This window comes from Neoarius graeffei, chromosome 25 (genome assembly GCF_027579695.1).
Source record: "Neoarius graeffei isolate fNeoGra1 chromosome 25, fNeoGra1.pri, whole genome shotgun sequence".
Lineage (NCBI taxonomy): Eukaryota > Metazoa > Chordata > Actinopteri > Siluriformes > Ariidae > Neoarius > Neoarius graeffei.
In genome coordinates, this window is record NC_083593.1 from 10,248,201 (window position 1) to 10,274,101 (window position 25,901).

Here is a 25,901-nt window from a genome sequence, read left to right on the forward strand (position 1 = left end):
GCTTCTTTATCTGTATTTGCTACAGTCATGAAGGAGATTCTGTCTGAATTTGGGCTTCAGGGTGTCAGTAACAGGTGGGTGCCTTCACATTCAGACCACACCAATAGATGACTTGCAACCACGTGATCAGAATGTTCTATGCCATGAGCGTTCGCCATGATGGTGGCTATACAAAGCAACTAGGATGGCAGCCGCTGAAAGCGTGTCTGTAAATAATGCTGAATTTTCTCAGTATTACCGCGATTTGAACGATCGAGCGAAGATTTGATACAAAGAGAAGTTAGATATGTGTGGGTTTTGACCCATATTATTGAAAAAAAGTCAGATTTTTCTGAGGATAAGACGCTTCTACCAACCATCGAGTACCCAGATCAGTTTGGAAATCTTAAATTTATGGAAGTTTCGAAATAATATTACTTTGTTTCAGTCAAAATTAGCTGACCTGGTATTAATTTCTCAGCTTCAACCGTGGTGTCTTGGATGTCTTGGAGCTCCACAGGCGAGCTACTCCATGCAGCGTCCTCAAGTTCAGCTGTCTTCATCCTCCTTTGAGCTCTTTGGTATCGTTCGGCTGGCACAGAATCAAGTCCGACCTTGGGCGAAACATAGCCCATGTTCTGAGTGGGTGCCCAGTCTGGATTGTTTCTATTGTATAATTTTGCTGGCGCTCCTAGAAGCGAAATGGTAATACACGTGTTAAAATTATAACAACGACCGAGTGAAGCATGACAAGAGAGAACGCTCATTTTATAGCAAAATTCTAGCAACACGAAATAAAATTCTTCCATGATATTATCGAGAAAGCGTTTGAATTTCACCTGAGATAAAACGATAAAATTAATTAGTGTCAAAAGATACCGGTTGCACCATACGCTCCATAAAATTAAGAATAGATGACTTATAACCACATGATGGTTGCAAAAACGTGCTACGTCGTGAGCGTCCGCCATGATGGTAGATATACAAGCAACTGGGACAGCAGCCGCTGAAAGTGTGTCTGAAAACAACGCTGAATTTTATCAGTAGTATCACGATTTGAACGGTCGAGCAAAGATTTGATATAAAGAGAAGATAGATGCATGTGGGTTTTGACCCATATTATTTTAAAAAGTCAGACTTTTCTGAAGATAAGACGCTTCTACCGACCATTGAGTACCCAGATATCGCGTTCTATTTGGTTTGGTTGCTGAAGAATCAAGTCCGACCTTGGACGAAACATAGCCCATGTTCTGAGTGGGTGCCCAGTCTGGATTGTTTCTATCGTATAATTTTGCTGGCGCTCCTAGAAGCGAAATGGTAATACACGTGTTAAAATTATAACAACGACCGAGTGAACCACGACAAGAGAACGCTCATATTTTTAGCAAAACTCGAGCAAAATTCTTCCATGATATTATTGAAAGCTTTTGAATCACACCTGAGATAAAATGATCACTACAAACACGAGCTGTTTTGGTTTTAGCATCTGTTAGATCAGCCCTGCCGACGTTATTCAGCCGTGCTCGTCTCCTCTCCGTACTAAGCCTCAGAGTTTCCCCGCCCTCTTTCCATATCACGGACGGAATTCTAAAAAATCGGAACGTGCCACGGTCACGAGTACTGTTGTGACCACAACCATACACAGCACAAAGATATGGCATCGCTAAAAGAACGCTTAAAGCAGTGGAAAAACAAAGAGAGTTGCGCACGCGTGACTGTGTTTTGTATGGAATGTCGCTTGACCCCGCATTTGTATATCCACCAACATGGCCAACATCCGGGTTTCTATTTTGCTTTGACGTCACTTGCAGGTCAAGGATAAAGGTGACATGTTATATCCCTTTTCCACAAGTTGACACAGTTCTCCACGGGCTGTGACATGCTTTGGTGAAAATACTACAACGATAAAGCACCACAATTCCCTTCTCACCCTAAACATCTCTGTTCAAAATGGCTGATTTGAGTGCCTGTTCCTTTAAATGATAATGAGCCACTGCTAACCTCACCCCACCCACCTCTTCTGCCAGCCAATCAGACTGCACTTTCAACATGAATATTCATTCACAAAGGCAGTTCTCAAGCCATACTCAGATGAGGGGGCGGGATCATTCTAATGAGCTCCGCTTGTGACATAGAAAGTAGAGCCGAATCTGAACGGCTTGTTGAAGAACATGTTTTCTGAAATAAGCAGAACAAAAGAAACTGGCTGGGTGTCTTGTTTCATAGTGCATGGGTTGGTAGGCACTCCATATACCCAAATGTATGTGTACAAGCACTGAAAAGGTGAGTTTTTCTTAATTTGTCCCCATTAAGATCTGAGCTTATATAGTCACATTAAAATGAAAGCACTTTAAGAGTTCTTCATTAGCCGAAACTGTACCCTGGCCTCTTTTTCAAGCAGATTTCCATAAAATGGAAGTTTCTTTCTCAGTTTCATGTGCGACATTTTCTGTTATGTAAATTGACTGCACATGTTTATCCGTTCAGCTTTGTGCCAACGAAGGTTCCCAACGTGAGGTATGAGCTGAGTGAGACGCCGTTAACTGTGAGGATCGAGAGAACAGAGCCAACACAGGTGACATGCGCATGAGACCGAGTTTCAAAAACCTGTAATAAGTCTCCAGATGATTTCTTGAAAAAAATATATTGATGATATGATACAATGTGTGGTGGTCTGGGACAACCAGGCAAAAATCTTCTTCTTCTTCTTTTGGCTGCTCCCGATTAGGGGTCGCCACAGCGGATCTTTCGTCTCCATTGCTCCCTGTCTTCTGCATCCTTCTCTACCACTTTCATGTCCTCTCTCACCACATCCATGTATCTCCTCTTTGGCCTTCCTCGTTTTCGTTTGCCTGGCAGCTCCATCCTCAACATTCTCCTTCCAACATGCTCTGCATCTCTTCTCAGGATGTGCCCGTACCATCTCAGTCTCATCTCTCTTAGCTTAATTCCCAAGCTCTCCACATGTGCTGTCCCTCTGATGCGCTCGTTCCTTATCCTGTCCGACCTCGTCACTCCCATCACAAACCTGAACATACTCAACTCCGCCACCTCCAACTTTGCCTTCCTGTCTCTTCGTTAAGGGTACGGTCTCCAATCCAGGCAAAAATGATAATCGAAATTGGCTTTTCTGTTTATATTAGTGTATACTTGGACATCTTGACTTGAAGAAAGAACATATTTAACCAAAATGGCACGGACTTGTTTTTATTTAGTCTACAACCCCGATTCCAAAAAAGTTGGGACAAAGTACAATTTGTAAATAAAAATGGAATGCAATAATTTACAAATCTCAAAAACTGATATTGTATTCACAATAGAACATAGACAACATATCAAATGTCGAAAGTGAGACATTTTGAAATTTCATGCCAAATATTGGCTCATTTGAAATTTCATGACAGCAACACATCTCAAAAAAGTTGGGACAGGGGCAATAAGAGGCTGGAAAAGTTAAAGGTACAAAAAAGGAACAGCTGAAGGACCAAGTTGCAACTCATTAGGTCAATTGGCAATAGGTCATTAACATGACTGGGTATAAAAAGAGCATCTTGGAGTGGCAGTGGCTCTCAGAAGTAAAGATGGGAAGAGGATCACCAATCCCCCTAATTCTGTGCCGACAAATAGTGGAGCAATATCAGAAAGGAGTTCGACAATGTAAAACTGCAAAGAGTTTGAACATATCATCATCTACAGTGCATAATATCATCAAAAGATTCAGAGAATCTGGAAGAATCTCTGTGCGTAAGGGTCAAGGCCGGAAAACCATACTGGGTGCCCGTGATCTTCGGGCCCTTAGATGGCACTGCATCACATACAGGCATGCTTCTGTATTAGAAATCACAAAATGGGCTCAGGAATATTTCCAGAGAACATTATCTGTGAACACAATTCACCGTGCCATCCGCCGTTGCCAGCTAAAACTCTATAGTTCAAAGAAGCCGCCGTATCTAAACATGATCCAGAAGCGCAGACGTCTTCTCTGGGCCAAGGCTCATTTAAAATGGACTGTGGCAAAGTGGAAAACTGTTCTGTGGTCAGACGAATCAAAATTTGAAGTTCTTTATGGAAATCAGGGACGCCGTGTTATTCGGACTAAAGAGGAGAAGGACGACTCAAGTTGTTATCAGCGCTCAGTTCAGAAGCCTGCATCTCTGATGGTATGGGGTTGCATTAGTGCGTGTGGCATGGGCAGCTTACACATCTGGAAAGACACCATCAATGCTGAAAGGTATATCCAGGTTCTAGAGCAACATATGCTCCCATCCAGACGACGTCTCTTTCAGGGAAGACCTTACATTTTCCAACATGACAATGCCAAACCACATACTGCAACAATTACAGCATCATGGCTGCGTAGAAGAAGGGTCCGGGTACTGAACTGGCCAGCCTGCAGTCCAGATCTTTCACCCATAGAAAACATTTGGCGTGTCATAAAACGGAAGATACGACAAAAAAGACCTAAGACAGTTGAGCAACTAGAATCCTACATTAGACAAGAATGGGTTAACATTCCTATCCCTAAACTTGAACAACTTGTCTCCTCAGTCCCCAGACGTTTACAGACTGTTGTAAAGAGAAAAGGGGATGTCTCACAGTAGTAAACATGGCCTTGTCCCAACTTTTTTGAGATGTGTTGTTGTCATGAAATTTAAAATCACCTAATTTTTCTCTTTAAACGATACATTTTCTCAGTTTAAACATTTGATATGTCATCTATGTTCTATTCTGAATAAAATATGGAATTTTGAAACTTCCACATCATTGCATTCCGTTTTTATTTACAAATTGTACTTTGTCCCAACTTTTTTGGAATCGGGGTTGTACTTTCTTCTAACCTTGTTTCGGCTGGCTTCTTGCAAATTGGAGCCAGTTTAATAAATGCAGTCAGTCTGTTAAAAATTTGCTAGCTAAAGCGTTCTTGCCTCACAATTTGATCAACTTTCTGGATAGTTACACTCCATAATGAAATGAACATACCAATAATAATCAGTCCAGTTTGTTATCAGTTGTTACCTGTCAAAGAATCATCATCAAAACTGAGAAGAGCACTAACCTTACACAAACAACACCAGACATTTTCTTTTATTTTCAGATGATTTATTAAGCATATATTAATAGCGATAACATTATTCAAAAGAATAGAACTGTCTGAATGAGTCCGCTATTATTTCAGTACAGATGTTAGCAAGAACAGAAATCAGAAGATAATCAGAAGGCTTTTACTTTCACTTTACTTGGACAGTGCTGATTTCACACGTATAATTAAGATAAGAGATTCCTTTATTGATCTCATGAGGGGAAATTCAAGAGTCGCAGCAGCTCAAGTACAGAGTTAAATATAAATAAATGTAGATCAAGTTAAAAAAAATTGAGTAAAATATAATAGAATCAAGACAGATATGATATAATATAATGTTATTATTCATACGGGCCACTTCTTCCATGGAATAAAAACATGTATTCTATTCCCTTCTAGTGGGTTTATTGATAGCATGCAATATTGTTATCATATCGCTTATCCTCCATGTATTACACCACTGTACGCAATGGAGAATGAGCATGCAATATTCTTGCAATATTGCACGTTGTCAAGACAACACGACGTCACGCGTCGGAGACATAAAACTTCTGTGTTAGTGAGTGGCAGTGACAATTTGTAAATGAACATGGCCACCAGGTTTGCTTCATTAAAAATGGAAGATTTTGAGAGAATTTTGGCTGCCAGGTCACTCCATTATGTGTAGCTGTCGATGTTGATTTTAAAAGTAACTAAGTACATTACACAGGGAAAATAATAATAATAATAAAGGGCGGCACGGTGGTGTAGTGGTTAGCGCTGTCGCCTCACAGCAAGAAGGTCCTGGGTTCGAGCCCCGGGGCCGGCGAGGGCCTTTCTGTGTGGAGTTTGCATGTTCTCCCCGTGTCCGCGTGGGTTTCCTCCGGGTGCTCCGGTTTCCCTCACAGTCCAAAGACATGCAGGTTAGGTTAACTGGTGACTCTAAATTGACCGTAGGTGTGAATGTGAGTGTGAATGGTTGTCTGTGTGTCAGCCCTGTGATGACCTGGCAACTTGTCCAGGGTGTACCCCGCCTTTCGCCCATAGTCAGCTGGGATAGGCTCCAGCTTGCCTGCGACCCTGTAGAAGGATAAAGCGGCTAGAGATAATGAGATGAGATGAGATGAGAATAATAATAAATCAGCTTGACTGCACTAGCATTGGCCTTCGCTAACACTACACCGGCTGGAAGGTAACTGGACTGCCGTGCTAACAGCATCAAGTCACGGATCAGCTAGCATTGGCTTCGCTAACGCTACTGCTACACTGGCTGGAAGGTAACTGGCCTGCTGTGCTAACAGCAAGTCATGGGTAAGTTAGCATTGGCCTTCAAGAATGCTGATATGAAGAGTGTGTATGCATAATAATAGTCATAATAATATCCATCCATCCATTATCTGTAGCCACTTATGCTGTTCTACAGGGTCGCAGGCAAGCTGGAGCCTATCCCACCTGGACAAGTCGCCAGGTTATCGCATGGCTGACACATGGAGACAAACAACCATTCACACTCACATTCACACCTACAGTCAACTTAGAGCCACCAGTTAGCCTAACCTGCATGTCTTTGGACTGTGGGGGGAAATGGAGCACCCGGAGGAAACCTACACAGACACGGGGAGAACATGCAAACTCTGCACAGAAAGGCCCTCGACAGCCGCGAACCCAGGACCTTCTTGCTCTGAGGCGAGAGTGCTATCCACTACACCACTACACAATAATAATAATAATAATAATAATAATAACAATAATAATAATAGCTGGCTTTTTTCATGGCATATCAGATATAGTCCGTTCAGCTACTCGTCTTCGACTTGTTCAGTGTCATGCTAGCTGAATGGAATATATCTGATAGACCACTCAACACCAGCCAATATTATTTAAATATAATTGTAGAGAGACCCTGATGTGGGTGGAGCACAGAAGCACGGCAGGCGGTTGTTTGCATCTTAATTATTTTCTTTATTGTTGCTTTTCAGCACACAACTTAAACTCTCTCTCTCGTACACGCACACACACACAGGCTACTATCAAGCCCTCCGTGCCGAGCTCCCCTTCTCACTCTCCTTTTATAGGGTGCGGTCACTGGAGGAGACACACAAACACACATTAATTGACAGCAGGTGTAGCGATACGACCACTCACCTTCCCTGACTCCGCCCTCCATTCACAGACTGACACTCAGCCACGCCCCCCATGCCAAATACCCCCACCGCCCAACTCAGGCTGGGGAACCGTCCGGCCTGCAGCGGACTCCCCCCCCGATGGGACAGGAAATCCACCACCACCTTCTGCGCCCCTGGCCTGTGGACCACCTCGAATTTAAATGGCTGGAGGGCAAGATACCAATGGGTGATCCATGCATTGGCATCCTTCATGTGGTGGAGCCACTAGAGGGGCACGTGGTCCAAACAGAGGGTGAAAGGGCATCCCAGGAGGTAGTACCAGAGGGTGAGGACCACCCACTTGATGGCAAGGCACTCTTTCTCTATCATGCTGTACCTGCCTTCCCGCATTGACAGCTTCTGGCTAACGTACAGCACAGAACGCTCCTCCTCCTCCACCTTCTGGGACAGAACAGCCCCCAGCCCTCTGTCCGATACATCTGTCTGTAAAATAAAGGGAAGAGCAAAGTCAGGGGAGTGTAACAATGGCCCCACACACAGTGCAGCCTTTACCCTAGAGAAAGCCTGTTGGCATTGCTCTGTCCACTGGACCGGATCTGGTGCTCCCTTTTTAGTGAGATCAGTCAGTGGGCTGGTGGCATCCGAATAATTAGGTATGAACCTACAATAGTAGCCAGCCAGCCCCAGGAACTGTCTCACCCTCTTTTTGGTCTTAGGCCTCAGGCAGGCCGCAATCACTGCCATCTCATTAATTTGGGGACGCACCTGCCCATGGCCTAAGTGGAAACCCAAATTCTGTACTTCCACCCGCCCAATTGCACACTTCTTTGGGTTAGCTGTGAGACCCTCTCACCTCAGTGACTTTAGGATGGCCCTAAGGTGTTCGAGGTGCCGTGGCCAGTCATTGCTGTAGATGATAATATTATCGAGATACGCGGCTGCATAGGTGATGTGGGGGCGGAGGACCCAGTCCATAAGCCGCTGAAACATTGTGGGCACCCCAAACTAGAGGTCTGCACGGGACAGAATTTTCAGTCCCGCTCCCGCCTGCCCCCTCATTGTGCAGTCCCGCTCCCGCCCGCTCCCGCAAAGAATTATGATTTTCAGTCCCGCTCCCACCCGCGCCTGCCATATTTTGTCCCGCTCCCGCCCGCAAATCCCACATGATGCAGACGTTCGAGTTATTTCTCAGGAAAGTTCTTGTCATTGGCTTGGGGAATTAAACATGCTGAGCTTAGCTGAGCTCTCCACTGACCGATCCTACACCTAGCGCACGTAGCGAGGGTGCGCGTTGCCAGGCGGCATGCGCAGTTGAGGCTTTACAGAGATACCCAACACACCTACCAAAATCTACAGTGGATATTAAGAATATTGTACATTGCACATAGCTTATATGTCACTCCTCACATTTACATTCTAGGAAATACAAGTAGGCCTATAAGAAATTAATATAATTTAAAGACACAGTGTGATGGTGCCCCACCCCCTACTTACATGGCGATTCAGGCCTGATGTACCTGATTTATGGCTGTTGTATGTCAGAACCTTTTGGCACTTATCACAACAAGCAAAGGGCAGCTGATTTCCCTCTGCGTCATACACGAGTGAGAATGACTTCCAAATGTCTGATTTCAGGACTCTTGACTTTTTAATGGTAAATGTACCTCTTTTTAAAGCAGCACTTACTTCTGAAGCACTGTGAGCTTCACTAGAGGAGCTCTGCTCTTCTGCCATGATCGGAGATCTCAAACACGGAAGAGCGGAAAGGAATCGGAAACGTACGCGACATTAGACCACATCCGCAAATTTAGGCATCTTAAAATGTTTTTATTAATGCCAAATAAAATATCCAGCACAAATTATATATGATAGACATAAATTAATAATTTATAAATTTTATTTTAAACACGTTTTTAGTTAGCGGGACTGCAGCTTATCACCTCTCCTGCCCGCTCCCGCATTGTGCACTCCGCCCGTGCCCGCAATGAGCTTTCAAAATTTGTCCCACGCCGCACTGCTTTGCGTCAGGTCCCGCGGGACTCCCACGGGAGTGCAGGGCTCTACCCCAAACAGCCCAAAAGGAAGTGTGATGAATTGGTGTAAGCCAAACGGTGTGGAAAAGGCCATTTTCTCTTGGGATAGAGGAGTCAAGGGGATCTGCCAATATCCCTTCATTAAATCCAGCGTCGAATAAAAACGAGCAGTGCCTAATCGATCAAGCAGCTCGTCAATGAGAGGCATTGGGTACACATCAAATTTAGACACCACGTTGACTTTCCTATAGTCCACACAGAACCGGACCAACCCATCGGTCTTGGGGACCAGGACCACTGGGCTGCTCCAGTCACTGTGGGACTCCTCGATTATGCCCATTTCGAGCATGGCCTCGAGTTCATCCCAGACAACCTTTTTTTTGTGTTCGGTCAGGCGGTAAGGGCGGCTGCGCACTACCATCCCCGGGGGCATCTCAGTGTGGTGTTCTATGAGGTGGGTGCGGCCAGGCAGGGGTGAAAACATGTCGGAAAATTCTTTCTGCAACTGGGCTACTTTCGTGAGTTGGGCCGGGGAGAGGTGGTCTCCACAGGGGACCGGAGTGGTGGGCGATGTCAATTTTCTTTATCGAACCTCCGGCCCCAGCTGCGCCTTCTCCGGGATTACTGACACCAACGCCATGGGGACCTCCTCATTCCAACGTTTTAATGGATTGAGGTGGTAAATTTGCAATGCCCCACCCCTGTCCGTTCACCTCACCTCATAGTCGACGTCCCCGACTTGCCGTGTGACCTCGAAGGGCCCTTGCCACTTGGCGATCAATTTAGAGCTCGACATGGGCAGTAATATGAGTACTTTGTCTCCCTGTGTGAACTCCCTAAGGCGCGTGCCCCTGTCGTACAGTTGGACTTGACGTTCTTGCACCTGCCGCAAATTCTCCTGGATTAAGTGCATGAGTGTGTGGAGTTTGGCACACAGGTCGAGAATGTATTGAATTTTGTTCTTACTAGGTCAAGGTCCCTCCTCCCAATTTTCATGTAGCACGTCCAAAATGCCACATGGCTTACGCCCATATAATAATTAAAACGGTGAAAAACCTGTGGAGGCTTGCAGGACCTCTCGTACTGCAAATAATAGGGGCTTGAGCCACTTATCCCAATTATGTGCATCTTCGCTTACGAACTTCTGAATTATATTTTTGAGAGTTCGATTAAAACGTTCCACTAAGCCATCAGTTTGTGGGTGATAGACGCTGGTGCGGATAGGCTTAATCCCCAGTAAGCCATACAGCTCGCACAGTGTGCGTGACATGACTGTAGTGCCTTGGTCTGTCAGCATTTCTTTCGGAATCCCAACCCGGGAGATAAAGCGGAAGAACACTTCCGCAATACTGTGTGCTGAGATATCATGGAGAGGCGCTGCTTCTGGATATCGCATTGCATAGTCCACCAGAACTAAAATAAAGCGATATCCCCGTGCTGACCGATCTAATGGCCTGACGAGATCCATCCCAATTCTTTCAAAAGGGGTCTCGATTAAGGGGAGAGAGCACAAAGGCGCTTTTGGAGTGGCCGCAGGATTTACTAATTGGCATTCACGGCACGCCACACACCACCAACGGACATCCCCATGAATCCCTGGCCAATAGAACCGGGCCATTATTCAGGCTAGTGTTTTATCCTGCCCTAAGTGTCCAGCCATGGGATTGAAGTGAGCTGCCTGGAATATGAGTGTAAAATCAGACCAGGTGGGTGGAGCACAGAAGCACGGCAGGCCAGAACTGAGTACTCAAAAACCTCTTTTATTCTTCGCTTTTCAGCATTATACGTTTACTCTCCCAGGCACGCACGCACACACACAAGTGTTCTGGTTGGGGGAGAGCTCCCTTCCTCTGCTCTCCCTCTCCTCTTATAGGGCGTGGTCACTGGGGAAGACACACAAACACAGGTTAATTGCCATCAGGTGCAGTGATTCTACCACTTACCTTCCCTGACTCCGCCCTCCATTCACAGACCAATGCTTGACCACGCCCCCACTGCCACATACCCCCACCGCCCAATTCAGGCCGGGGAGCCGTCCGGCCTGCAGCCGACTACCCCCCCCCCCTTGATGGTAGAGGAAATCCACCATGACCATCTGCGCCCCCAGCCTGTGGACCACCTCGAATTTAAACGGCTGGAGTGCCAGATACCAATGGGTGATCCACGCATTGGCATCCTTCATGCAGTGGAGCCACTGCAGGGGCGTGTGGTCCGAACAGAGGGTGAAAGGGCGCCCCAGTAGATAGTAGCGGAGGGCAAGAACAGCCCACTTGATGGCGAGGCATTCCTTTTCTATTGTGCTGTGCCTGCCCTCGTGCACCGACAGCTTCCGGGTGATGTACAGCACAGGACGTTCCTCCCCCTCCAGGGACAGAACAGCCCCCAGCCCTCTGTCTGACGCGTCCGTCTGCAAAATAAAGGGGAGAGAAAAGTCAGTAGAGTGTAACAGTGGCCCCCCACACAGTGCAGCCTTTACCTCAGAGAAAGCCCGCTAGCATTGCTCCATCCACTGGACCGGATCTGGTGTTCCCATTTTAGTGAGATCAGTCAGCAGGCTGGTGATGTCCGAATAATTAGGTATAAACCTATGATAGTAGCCAGCCAGCCCAAGGAACTGTCTCACCCCCTTTTTGGTCTTGGGCCTCGGGCAGGCCACAATTGCTGCTGTCTTATTCATTTGGGGATGCACCTGCCCATTGCCCAAGTGGAAACCCAGATATTGTACTTCCACCCGCCCAATCACACACTTCTTCGGGTTGGCTGTGAGACCCGCTCACCTCAGCGACCTAAGGACGGCCCTTAGGTGTTCTAAGTTCCGCGGCCAGTCATTACTGTAAATAATAATATCGTCTAAGTAGGTGGCCGTGTAGGTGACATGGGGGCGGAGGACCCTGTCCATAAGCCACTGGAACGTAGCAGGCGCCCCAAACAGCCCAAAAGGAAGTGTGATGAACTGGTGTAAGCCAAACGGTGTGGAAAAGGCTGTTTTCTCTTGGGATAGAGGAGTCAAGGGGATCTGCCAATATCCCCTTGAAAAAAATGCTGTGGTTCTCCTGTTTCAGGCTATTCTAGTTTGGTGGAGGAGTGGGTGGTGGGAGAATGACAGGATTTCAGCTCTTACTCATTAATATTCATGACATGTAAACGTGTTACCTCTGATTGGCTAACAGCAATCAGTAAACGTGTTACCTCTGATTGGCTAACAGCACTGTGACGCTACCTCCAGTGGGTCAGAACAAGCGGATGTGGGTGTCTTTGTAAAAACTGTTTTGATTGGCTATTATGGTCTCGACATCGATGTTTTGACCAATAACAATGTAGATAACATGAATTTTACATCACATTCAAGGAGATTTAAATGAGACTAAAGATGGCGACTTACAAATAATGTGTAAACATCGTTGTAGTTAATAAAGTTTGAACAGCATGAAGGAACATACCCCGACCCCCCAAAATTAATAAAAAAAATTCTCAATGGATTTTTGGCATAATATAAAAAGCTTGTTTTTTTACTCAGAAAAAGCGGAAATCCGCCGAAAAGTGGAAAACTCTCATCCCTGCCTAGCTTGTGACCATGTCATGAATGCTAATGTGGAGAATATGAACATGCTATTTTGTAACAAAAGCCTTCAAACAAAAAGTTCATGTTTTATTTACAGCTTGTGAGCTGGTGGTCGATCGTCTTGGCGGTACAGATCCAAGTATTAAAAACAACCTCGAAGCAAAACCACTACTGAAGGCATCGAAGTTTGAAAAGTCACTGTGGTTGAAATGATCAGAACACAGTACTAATGTTGCATTATACTTCGCTGGTGGTGTTCCAAAGATAAATTCCAACCATTTCTTCTTCACCTCTTCCATCTTGCAACGTTACTCCACTTAGGTTTCGTTTCTGTCGGCGGCTCCAGCCCGACTTTGAACGCTCGTAACTCGTGCAGGGGAGGTCCCAGCCTCCCCAAACATGCAACGTTGATGTGTTACTGCCACAAATAACACAGGCACAAACTTGTTCAGACATGTTTTCAACTTGCTGTTAGGTCCTCTTTGTTAGCTACTGATGCGATGGGCTCTGCTATCTCTCCTCATGCTTAAATCCGAACTTTCTTCCCGTGGGTGGTCGCAAGCCAAGGTGGGCGAGGCCATGAATACTAATTTTCGAAGTGACGTAAGTTCGTAGGGCTTTTTCAGATTCGCTCGTTTTTCAGACTATTTTCTTTCATAAGCTAATACAGGGAATAGGAGTAGAATTACATTTTCACATGCAGCATGCAAATGCAACTCGGAGTGAACTATGGTATTTCACAAACAGTATTAAACGTTTTTGGTGGAAGGGCACCTTTAATAATAGCAAAGTAGGGGAAGACCGGCGTCGCATTTGGCTGGAGAATTTGATCATCTCACTTGGTCAAATGCATGCCGCAGAGTCTCGTGACTGCTCTAACGGGAAATCCCCAAGGGAATCCCTGAGAGAGGGAGGAGGGGCTGGGTGCTCCTCACTCCGTGTATCGCCCTAACGCAGTGCTGACATAGATGACTCTGTGACAGCTTCTCCCGCCAATGCTAGTCCGGGGCTTTCCCCAGACGGATTACTGCAGGACCCACTCCTTACTATGTTCATCATTAACTCCTTAAAACCCGGCCAATCAGTCCCCAAAATCAGCGAGTGGGTGAAACGAGGGTTAACCGCTGCCTTTACACTAAGCTTTTCCCCTCGAAATAGAATGTGGACGGACACTAAAGGGTAGTTGTGAACATCCCCCTGCACACACAACACCTTCACCACTCGTGCTCTCTCCAATGCCTCACTTTGCACCAGGCTTTGGTGGATTGAGGTCTGGTTACAGCCAGAATCCACCAAAGCCTGGTACGTATCCTCTTGGACACTTACCGGTATACAATACGCTCCGGCCTGATCGAGGGTGGTTTCTGGAGGTTTCCCGGACCACCACACCCACCTCCATCACGGAGCACTGATGTTGGAGATGTCCTGGCTCCCCGCAGCGCCAGTACACCGGCCCAGGCTCTTCCTCTGCACCGGTGTTACGGACATCACTCACCTGGGAGGGAGGAGACACAGACAAGGAAGGGGAAAATGGGAGGACACCACAGGTGCGCCGGGCCGGCTGGGGTGGAGCCAGCCCCTGCCTCCGTGGTGGGGGAATAGGGCGAGGATGGGAAGTAAAGGGAGAGGGAGAGAGAGAAGAAAGAGAAGAGGAGACATGCCTTCCTGCCATCGGAACTGCCACCATGTGGTCCTCTACCAGCTCGAAAGCTTGGTCCAGTGACGCCAGGCGATGACACTGGACCCACTCCACTCTTCCTTCCGGAAGTCACGCAACAAATTGTTCCCGTGTCACCAGGTCGATCACTCCTTCGGCGTCACGGTTGTCTGCCCTCAGCAGGCGTCCCAGAGTTGTTGCCCGAACGCAAACAGTCGGTTGACCTCCTCCAAGCACAGCGAGTGGAAGTGCTGTCGTTGTTGCTCTGGGGGGCGGCCGACACGCTGGAGGATGGCTCGTCGGAGGTCCACGTACATGAGCCGGCTGTCGGCGGGGAGCTGCAGCGCGGCCAGCTGCGCCTCACCCGTCAGCAAGGGGAGGAGGTGCGCTGCGTGCTGGTCAACCGGCCAACCCCATGCCTCTACTGCTTGCTCAAAGAGCGTGAGGAAGGCTTCTGGATCATCATACGGACCCATCTTTGTTAGGGTGAGGTGGGGAGGGTCCGCTCTGGTGGCGGTCGTGGACCCTGCCGATGCGAGTAGGTGCCGGAACACCTGGCGGTCTTCCTGTTGGGCCAGCACCAAGGCTTCGAACCGTTGTTCTTGCTCCTTTCAGAGGGCGACCAGCACTTGGTGCTGGTTCTGCTGGACAGTGGCGAAAGCATGGATCAGGTCCTTGAACGGAGAGGACTCCATGGGGCTGTTCCCTTCTGCACTCCCGGGTTTCAGCACCACTGTAGAGAGACCCTGATGTGGGTGGAGCACAGAAGCATGGCAGGCGGTTGTTTGCGTCTTAATTATTTTCTTTATTGTTGCTTTTCAGCACACAACTTAAAGTCTCTCTCATACACACACACACACACACACACACACACACACAGGCTACTATCAAGCCCTCCGCGCCGAGCTCCCCTTCTCACTCTCCTTTTATAGGGCACGGTCACTGGAGGAGACACACAAACACACGTTAATTGACAGCAGGTGTAGTGATACGACCATTCACCTTCCCTGACTCTGTCCTCCATTCACAGACTGACGCTCGGCCATGCCCCCACTGCCACAATAATATAATATAATATAATATAATATAATATAATATAATATAATATAATATAATATAATATAATATAATATAATATAATATAATATGCCCTGCGATGACCTGGCGACTTGTTCAGGGTGTCCCCCACCCTTCTCCCATAGTCAGCTGGGATAGGCTCCAGCTTGCCTGCGATCCTGTACAGGATAAGCGGTTACAGATAATGGATGGATGGGTGGATAATATGATATAATAAAGACAGAGCTAAATAAGGACAATTGCTCACAAAGAATATCCATTCACAAAGGCAGTTCTAAAGCCATGAGTGGAGATTCTCTGATGAGGAGGTATAATTCTAATGAGCTCCGCTTGTGATATAAAAAGGGGAACTAAAGCACATGTTTTCTGAAAAAGGCAGTCCAAAAGAAACTGACTGGGTTGTCTTATATCAGAGTTTGTGGGTCAGTAGGTACCATAGATATCCAAATGTATGTGCACAAGCATTGAAAAAGTGAGTTTTTCACAATAGGTCTCCTTTTAAAAATTGGCAGTAATATTGTGGGGATTTTTATATAGCCTGTCAGTTCAGTATAATATTAAATCAGGGATTTCTTGGAGGGGGAAAAGCCTGTAATAAAGATTAACACTCGTGATTTTATTTCAAATTTGTATTTTCAATCATATTTATTATATTAAATCAAAAGCAAATTAAACCAATAAATACCAGTTGCTTTTAAACAGGCTGGGTGTCAGTGTATTTTATTTTAATTGGACTGAAGGAAATATTTCGGTTCAGGGGAAAAAAGTACTATACATCACAATTTAAACTTGTAAAGAGGTTTCCCAAGCTACCACACACAATTAGCTCATTATTTTTCACCCATATGCGACTCTGCAATACTGATGCTGCAAATTTTTTTCTTGTACACTGTGACCAAACTGAATGAGTGTTGTGATGAATCACATGATTTAATGCATCAGGCAATATAGCAATTTAATTATGATTACAAGATGACGCATATGTCTGTGTCAGGCAGGCTTTTGTCAGTGTCTTTGTTCTGTCTAGCCCACAGCTTATCAAGATTTCGCCGCAGTTCGAGGTGACGCAATGACCCTGATCCATAAAGCTTTTGCAATTTTAGATGAGCAGTTCCAAAAATTAGACAGGTACTGAATGAACAGATACAAATGCATTTGCTGAAAGCCTCACACAAGAAAACTGAATCATGAAATGGATTAATCCACAGATGGTGCAAAGACACTTTTAGCGATGTTTGAGAAATCGCTGATTTTGTTAAAAGCTTCATCTGTGTACCAGAGGATTAATGCACAGACTGAGGAAATCAATCAACTTTTGTTTTTTTTTCAGAGGAAAGTCTGATCTTTCAGAAGCAGTCGAAGCGCTGCGTTGTGAGAGGCAGGCCATCGATGAATATCACAAGAAACAGAGCCAGGTGTGTCATAATTAATCTGTGGCTCTGTCACGGATTTATTAGCACAAGATACACAGCTGAGGTCAGACGAGGGAGCTGAGCATCTGAGGAAAATGGCCTCAAACCGATTGACCTATTGTTCTCCAAAACAGACGTGTGTCGCTTGATGCATTGTGAAACAATAAACGTTTGTGGTTCTGGTTCAACAGGAACTTCAGGAAATGCTAGAGAGACACAGACTTCAGAATGAGGCTTGGCTACGAGCACGGGCTGAAGAGAACGATAAGGAGAGGAAGGAGCTGTGCAAACTCAGGGTGTGTGACCACAAACAGTTACTCACCACACACTGCATCCAATTGCTATTTATATAGCCAAGAGTCTGACTAGGAAGTGAATTTACATACGGTATAATAATTTATCTTCTCCTCTCAAACAGTTGGAAACACTACTACATTCTCTGAAAAAAAGATTTTCTTCTTATTTTTAAAATATAATAAAATCTAAGTCATCGTACTTAATTTATTCTGCCTTTCTGACCAGAATTAAATATACAGTGGGGCAAAAAAGTAGTCAGTCAGCCACCAATTGTGCAAGTTCTCCCACTAAAAAGATGAGAGATGCCTGTAATTTTCATCATAGGTACACTTCAACTATGAGAGACAGAATGGGGGGAAAGAATCCAGGAAATCACATTGTAGGATTTTTAATGAATTAATTGGTAAATTCCTCGGTAAAATAAGTATTTGGTCACCTACAAACAAGCAAGATTTCTGGCTCTCACAGACCTGTAACAACTTCTTTAAGAGGCTCCTCTGTCCTACACTCGTTACCTGTATTAATGGCACCTGTTTGAACTCGTTATCAGTATAAAGACACCTGTCCACAACCTCAAACAGTCACACTCCAAACTCCACTATGGCCAAGACCAAAGAGCTGTCAAAGGACACCAGAAACAAAATTGTAGACCTGCACCAGGCTGGGAAGACTGAATCTGCAATAGGTAAGCAGCTTGGTGTGAAGAAATCAACTGTGGGAGCAATTATTAGAAAATGGAAGCCATACAAGACCACTGATAATCTCCCTCGATCTGGGGCTCCACGCAAGATCTCACCCCGTGGGGTCAAAATGATCACAAGAACGGTGAGCAAAAATCCCAGAACCACACGGGGGGACCTAGTGAATGACCTGCAGAGAGCTGGGACCAAAGTAACAAAGGCTACCATCAGTAACACACTACGCCGCCAGGGACTCAAATCCTGCAGTGCCAGACGTGTCCCCTTGCTTAAGCCAGTACATGTCCAGGCCCGTCTGAAGTTTGCTAGAGAGCATTTGGATGATCCAGAAGAGGATTGGGAGAATGTCATATGGTCAGATGAAACCAAAATAGAACTTTTTGGTAAAAACTCAATTTGTCGTGTTTGGAGGAGAAAGAATGCTGAGTTGCATCCAAAGAACACCATACCTACTGTGAAGCATGGGGGTGGAAACATCATGCTTTGGGGCTGTTTTTCTGCAAAGGGACCAGGACGACTGATCCGTGTAAAGGAAAGAATGAATGGGGCCATGTATCGTGAGATTTTGAGTGAAAACCTCCTTCCATCAGCAAGGGCATTGAAGATGAAACGTGGCTGGGTCTTTCAGCATGACAATGATCCCAAACACACCGCCCAGGCAACGAAGGAGTGGCTTCGTAAGAAGCATTTCAAGGTCCTGGAGTGGCCTAGCCAGTCTCCAGATCTCAACCCCATAGAAAATCTTTGGAGGGAGTTGAAAGTCCGTGTTGCCCAGCGACAGCCCCAAAACATCACTGCTCTAGAGGAGATCTGCATGGAGGAATGGGCCAAAATACCAGCAACAGTGTGTGAAAACCTTGTGAAGACTTACAGAAAACGTTTGACCTCTGTCACTGCCAACAAAGGGTATATAACAAAGTATTGAGATGAACTTTTGTTATTGACCAAATACTTATTTTCCACCATAATTTGCAAATAAGTTCTTTAAAAATCAGACAATGTGATTTTCTGGATTTTTTTTTCTCATTCTGTCTCTCATAGTTGAAGTGTACCTATGATGAAAATTACAGGCCTTTCTCATCTTTTTAAGTGGGAGAACTTGCACAATTGGTGACTGACTAAATACTTTTTTGCCCCACTGTATAGAGGTGGGGTTTTGCATCTTTTAGTCCAGGGACACTTAAAAAAAATTAATAACACCATGAAGACAAAAGGATATTTTAGTACAAAGCCTGGTTGCCTCTGCCATATGGTTAAAACTTGGCTATAGACGGATTTACACAGTAAAGACCCAAAACATAAACCTAAATAAATACAGAAATAATTGTGTTCGAAATTTCAGGCTCTTAGTTTGATTCCTGTTGAAACCTGCGGTCCAAATCGATAAGAACAATGCACACGCCGCACACAAGGATATAAAGTAGAAATATTCCAGTGTCTCCAGCCCTGTTAGACATCATAGGAAGTTACATAGTGCTGTTCCATTTTCTCTCCAGGAAAGGTGTCACTAAATATTAATTTGGGTCTGGAAATAACCTTCAAAATCAGTGTTTTGCAAGGAAAAAAAAATCCCTGAAAACTCAATTAATTTATTCAAATATACTACAGGATCCTGATATTTTTAAGCATCAAAGTACCACTCGCTGCATGTGTTAATCTTTTTGGCTCATTCTATAATTGCGGGTGCATTCCAAGTATTGACTCTGTGAGTCATCGTCAACTTTGTTATCGTTAAACTGGGCAATCCGTGAACAGAATTGATGATAACAGAGGTGACATTTTCCACCATTAACCTCAAACTAGCTACCACATGGCATGTATAAAAACAGAATTTTATGGATTTTAATTGTCTTTAAAAAAAATGAGTGAGAGTCACACCAATATCACAGTAACAGATTTGACGAATAATTAACCTACTGTTGGTGTAAAATCCTCAACATTTTGTTCAAATTAATGAGAGAAGAAAAATAACATAACATACCTCACTGCCGTTCTGAAGTTTCCCACCAGAGGAAGTGTCATCACTCGGGGCAGGTGTCATGCATATTATTAAAGGCTTTGTGGATTTTATGCAGTTTTATAACAGAGTTGACAGGACCATTGGGACGGATACAAATATATATATATTTCACATAATACAGAAAATAGACTTTCTGTGCAATTGATTTTTATAACAGCGAATAGAATGAGCCCCCAAAAACAGATTGTTAGACTGAATCACTTCATGTTTATTCAAGTCGAATATCTGAATCAGGAGTCGAAGACTGCCAATAATGTGGGGGGAGGGGTGGGAATCATTCAGTGAATGTTTTATGGCTAAGTTGGGTCGAAAATGTATATCAAGCATGGCTATTGGTGAAAGTTTGTCATAATTTGCATTATTTTTTTCGCGGTCCGGTTTCCATCAAATCCTGCGCTCTGACTGGCTGGCGAGCGGGTCCGTATCTTACGATACGGACCTCTGGCAACTCGCTCGTTCACAACAACAACGACAACAAACATAGTAGCAATTTTTGTCAACATTTATTTTCACATTTCTCAGTATAATAGCATTAATTTTACATCATGGATAGCGATAACGGCAGTGTTCACAGCAAAAGCGAGTTTTACTACCCTGAGGAAGACAAAATAAAAGAAAACATTTCAGGAGAAAGCTAAAAACCAGTAACTGTTGCTAACGCCGAGCAAAAACATGGCTGAATCCTGAATGACTCAATTTTGTATAAATAGGGGACTACATAGGCGGCAAAATGTAGTTTTTTTCCTGCCATGGAAGTGCACTTGTATACCGAGGAGGAAGCCATTTGCATTACAGCTGTGAATGAGGATTCAAAATGGCGGCTTGCCTCGGCTCAGTTTTCCCTTTCAGGAGCCCTCGTTTTCTGTTAGAATTTGGTAAAGAAAAAAATTAATATATTATTTACCAGCTTAAGGTCGGTCCGTATGATGAAATACCGTGACCTCGGCCTTGAATACTGACCTCGGCCCAGAGGGCCTCGGTCAGTACTTTCAAGACCTCGGTCATGGTATTTCACGATACGGACCTCCCAGCTGATAAATAACATATATTCATTGTTCAAAACTGATTCAATAAAGGTTTATTTTGTGGAAAATAACAAAATGACAAAAGGTTTATCTCACAAACATGAAATGTACCCAAATTCTAGAATGACCCATATATATATATATATATATATATATATATATATATATATATATATATATATATATATATAAGAATTGAATGTAAGTCAACAAAGCACCAGGAAAGATGGTCCTAGCAGTAAATGAATACAGTCCAGAAGACATAATCCCAAGGGACTGGTCATCACCATCAATCACTTCTCAATGGAAACATCATAAGTCCAGTTCAGACTTAGCCATACATTCCAATATGGCGGCACCACAATAATACAAAGTCGGTCATCAATTCTGTGCAGGAGGAAGTGCTCCATGAGCAGGAGAAGCTGAAAGAAGAGCAGTGCAACATCCAAAAACGCAGCGAGCACCTCCTGTCCATTATGCAGCAGTTCAAAGGCATGTGAAGACACTGTCTCTATGGCAACCGGAAGGAGGGGAGAAGGGGCCGAGTTTTTTGTTTTCCATTGCACTTCTTCAATGTCAAAGCGTGCTCGGTCACGGGCCGTGCCGTCGATATGGACCATTGCAGAAATGCATACGTGGATAGTATATTTACATAATTTCCATTTAGCTTCTGTTCTCCAGAGAGACAGATGGGATTATGTAACTAACAAAAGATAATTTGACTATATTAGCAAGAAAAATGCACACACATTTAGATCTGAGACCCAGAAAGAATGAATACCAGAAAATGGAGGAATTTGAATCGATTTTTAAATCATATTTTGTTAAATATAAATGGGTTTAATCTTCCATACTGAGCTGTGTTGTTGTCCTTATTGGAAGAAATATAGATAAAATACTGATTTTAAATAATGTATGAATGACTTACAGCTATGAATCTGATAATATCATGTCTGAACTTTAGGTAATTCAATGATTAAACCTGGATTATTTAATGAAATCTAATAAAAGCTAAGGCATTCCTGTCAGTGAGTTCAACCTTTCTGTTTTGGCCAGACATCTGATCAGTATGCGAGGTCTATTCTGCTACCAGTATAATAATTGTCTTACATTGTCTCCTGGAAACAATTCTGGGCTAATTAACATTTAAGATTCTCATTCTTTGTAGCTGGTTGTATTCACGTTTTCACACTGAATGCATTTGTTACAATGTGTATTAAATATGAGTATAGGATTCAGTGGTGTTTTTCAAGATTCAAGAGAGCTTTATTGTCAGCAAGTCCATACAATATACACTCCTCACCGGCCACTTAATAGGAGCTTGTTCTTGATTCTAATGGCCCTTTTCCACTACCCTTTTTCAGCTCACTTCAGCTCGCTTCAGCTCACTTCAGCCCGACACGGCTCGCATTTCGACTACCAAAAACCAGCACGACTCAGCTCGCTTCAGCCCTGCTTAGCCCCTAAAACTCGCACGGTTTTGGAGTGGGGCTGAAGCGAGCCAAACCGTGCCGAGTGAGGTTGGGGGCGTGAGCAGACACTCCCCTGTGCACTGATTGGTGAGGAGGAGTGTCCTCACATGCCCACACACGCCCCGCGAGCACGCTGGGATCTGTAAACACCGTAAACCCAGAAGAAGAAGAATTACGAATTACGAGAATTTCTGAAGCCTTATGCGCCTCGCCTCATCTATACGCTCTTGCCAGTATCTGTTGGCGTTGTCGGTGACAACAAGCCACAGCGCCAAGACCAGCAACACTAACGACTCCATGTCCTCCATGTTTATTGTTTACTATCCGGGTCGTGAGACTACCGCTGAAAAGATCACTGAATCAGTGACATACAGAGCATCGTGGACGAGTTCGCGGAGCGCAAGGCTCGTCGTATGCCCTTCAAATAATGCGCGCAGTAGGCTATTGATGTTTTATTATGAGCCATGTACAGTATGTCGCCTAATGTTTTTTTGTTTCTGAGTTACATGTTCGTTTGAAGGACTTAATGTACAAAATAACATAGTTGCACCCCGTAGTGTTGAAATTGGTAAACACAGTGCATTCAGTGAGGTTTGCACCGCCCTCCTTTTATTTCTGACTCTTCCTGTCACCGTTGCAACCTCTGAGCGCTCATTCGTATGCCCTTCAAATAATGTGCGCAGTATAGGCTATTGATGTTTTATTATGAGCCATGTACAGTATCCTAATGTTTTTTGTTTCTGAGTTACATGTTCGTTTGAAGGACTTGATGTACTAAATAACATAGTTGCACCCGGTAGTGTTGAAATTGGTAAACACCGCAGTTGCGGACATTTTGTAGCCTAAAATGATGTTATGATAAGCTTTAATAAAGGGCCCGGTCATTTGCCCCGCCCCCGGCCCGGCTCTGACTTGTTCCGCCACTGTCACTGATGTCACTGTTTGCGCTGCTTAACGACATCACGTGACGTCCACCCACTTTCGCTAACTCCACCCAATGTGTCCACCCACTTCCAGCCAGCACGGTTCAGCGCGGTTGTAGTCGAAATGCAACTCCAACAGCCCCGCTCAGCTCAACTCAGCCCAACTCAGCACGGCACGGCTCAGCCGCGTTTGTAGTGGAAAAGCGGCATAAGATTCCTGTTCTTGGCTGGCAGGAGTGGAACCCAATGTGGTCTTCTGCTGTTGCGTGCTGAGATGCTTTTCTGCTCACCATGGTTGTAAAGAGTGATTATATGAGTTACTATATCCTTCCTGGCAGCGCAAACCAATCTGGCTATTTTCATCTGATCTCTCTGATCAACAAGACGTTTGTTTCCACCCACAGAACTGTCAATCACTCTGTGTTTTTTGCACCATTCTGTGTAAACTCTAGAGACTGTTGTGTGTGAAAACCCCAGGAGATCAGCAGTTTCTGAAATACTCAAACCAGTCCATCTGGCTCAAACCAACACCCATGCCACAGTGAAAGTTGCAACTTGAGATCACAATTTTTCCCATTCTGATGTTTGAAGTGAACATTAACTGAAGCTCTTGATTTGTATCTGCATGATTTGATGCACTGTGCTGCTGTCAAGGGGTTGGCTGATTAGACAACTGCAGAAAACAGCAGGTGGATGGCTGTACAAGTCTACAGTGCATTGAAATGCAGTTTCCCTCAGGCTCTCTATGGTACATTTATAGAGAAAACAGAAGAATACAAAATAAGGTACATCAGTGACTGTCTACAGCTATCTAAGTAGACATCTTGCTAAGTACAATATACAACATAAATGATGAGACAAAGACAGGTGCAAAGTGGCAACTGTGCATTTGTGTGCAAATGTTCATTTTAGTGCAGTTTTCAGGGTTTTTAAACATAGTGTGGGGGCGACATGCTGGTGTAGTGGTTAGCACTGTCGCCTCACAGCAAGAAGGTTCTGGGTTTGAGCCCAGCGGCTAACAGCGGCCTTTCTGTGTGGAGTTTGCGTGTTCTCCCCATGTCTGTGTGGGTTTTCTCCGGGTGCTCTGATTTCTCCCACAGTCCAAAGACACGCAGATTAGGTTAACTGGCTACTCTAAATTGCCCATATGTGTGATTGTGTGATCATTGTGATAGGTGTGATCACTGCCCATGGCAGTGATGCTCGCTGCTGCAATTCTGGACAAGTCAACCAAACATGGTTAGCCTCAAGCAAACCTTAGATCTGGTTCAGCAGTGTAGCAAAGGGGCCATGTCATCATCCATTATCTGTAGCCGCTTATCCTGTTCTACAGGGTCGCAGGCAAGCTGGAGCCTATCCCAGCTGACTACGGGCGACAGGCGGGGTACACCCTGGACAAGTCGCCAGGTCATCGCAGGGCTGACACATAGACACAGACAACCATTCACACTCACATTCACACCTACGGTCAATTTAGAGCCACCAATTAGCCTAACCTGCATGTCTTTGGACTGTGGGGGAAACCAGAGCACCCAGAGGAAACCCACACAGACACGGGGAGAACATGCAAACTCCGTACAGAAAGGCCCTCGTCGGCTGCTGGGCTCGAACCCAGGATCTTCTTGCTGTGAGGCGACAATGCTAACCACTACACCGCCATGCCGCCCCCCATGTCATCATGTATAGGGCAAAGTTGCATTTGTTGAACATCTCATTGTTCCTACTTAAAAAAAACAACAACTACATTCATTCATTAATTTCCAGAAACAAGCTTCATGCTGGCCAGAGTGAGTGTTGATCTCAGGAACACTGGGCATGGCATACGCCATAGGGCATCACATACACTACACATTCAGTCATATCCATTCAGTCAGTAGAGTTCCTGGCATATTTTTGGAGAGTGTGAGGAAATCCTGAGGAAATCCAGGGAAAACTTACAAAACTTGACAGAGACAGTAACATGACTGTATAAGCTACTGTCGACTACTGAAGACCTGCGCTGCTGAACTGGGTGAACCACTCCAACGCATCTTCAACCTCAGCCTGCAGCTGGGGAGAGTGCCCACCCTCTGGAAGACATCATGCATCGTTCCAGTTCCCAAGAAGAACCAGCCCAGAGAGCTGAACGACTTCCGACTGGTGGCACTCACTTCACATCTGATGAAGATGTTGGAGCGTCTCTTCCTCAGCCTCCTCAGACCCCAGGTGCAACACGCCCAAGACTGTCTACAATTTGCGTACCGGGCAGGTGTTGGTGTGGAAGACGCCATCCTCTACCTGCTACACCGAGCCCACTCGCATCTGGATAAGGGAAATGGCACAGTGAGGATCCTCTTCTTGGACTTCTCGAGTGCCTTCAACACCATCCAACCCCTTATGCTTCAGGACAAACTGAACAGGATGCAGGTGGACCCCTGCCTGGTCGCCTGGATCTCCAGCTACCTCACCGACAGGCCGCGGTACATCAGGCTGAAGGTCTGACACGGTGATTAGCAGCACCGGAGCACCCCAGGGCACGGTGCTGGCCCCTCTTCTCTTCACCCTGTACATCGCGGACTTCT

The 25,901-nt window shown here is 45.1% G+C and overlaps 1 protein-coding gene across 1 annotated transcript in view; it reads left to right on the top strand.

Moving 5' to 3' along the window:
- zmp:0000001301 (rab9 effector protein with kelch motifs) overlaps positions 1-21,481 on the top strand; it is an 85,386-nt gene extending 63,905 nt beyond the window's left edge. Inside the window, 6 exon segments of the mRNA XM_060909608.1 lie at positions 26-74; positions 2,467-2,554; positions 16,521-16,621; positions 16,824-16,908; positions 17,097-17,201; positions 21,341-21,481. Coding sequence (XP_060765591.1) covers positions 26-74; positions 2,467-2,554; positions 16,521-16,621; positions 16,824-16,908; positions 17,097-17,201; positions 21,341-21,445 — 533 coding nt within the window. The 3' untranslated portion in view covers positions 21,446-21,481.
- The last annotated feature ends 4,420 nt before the right edge of the window (positions 21,482-25,901 follow it).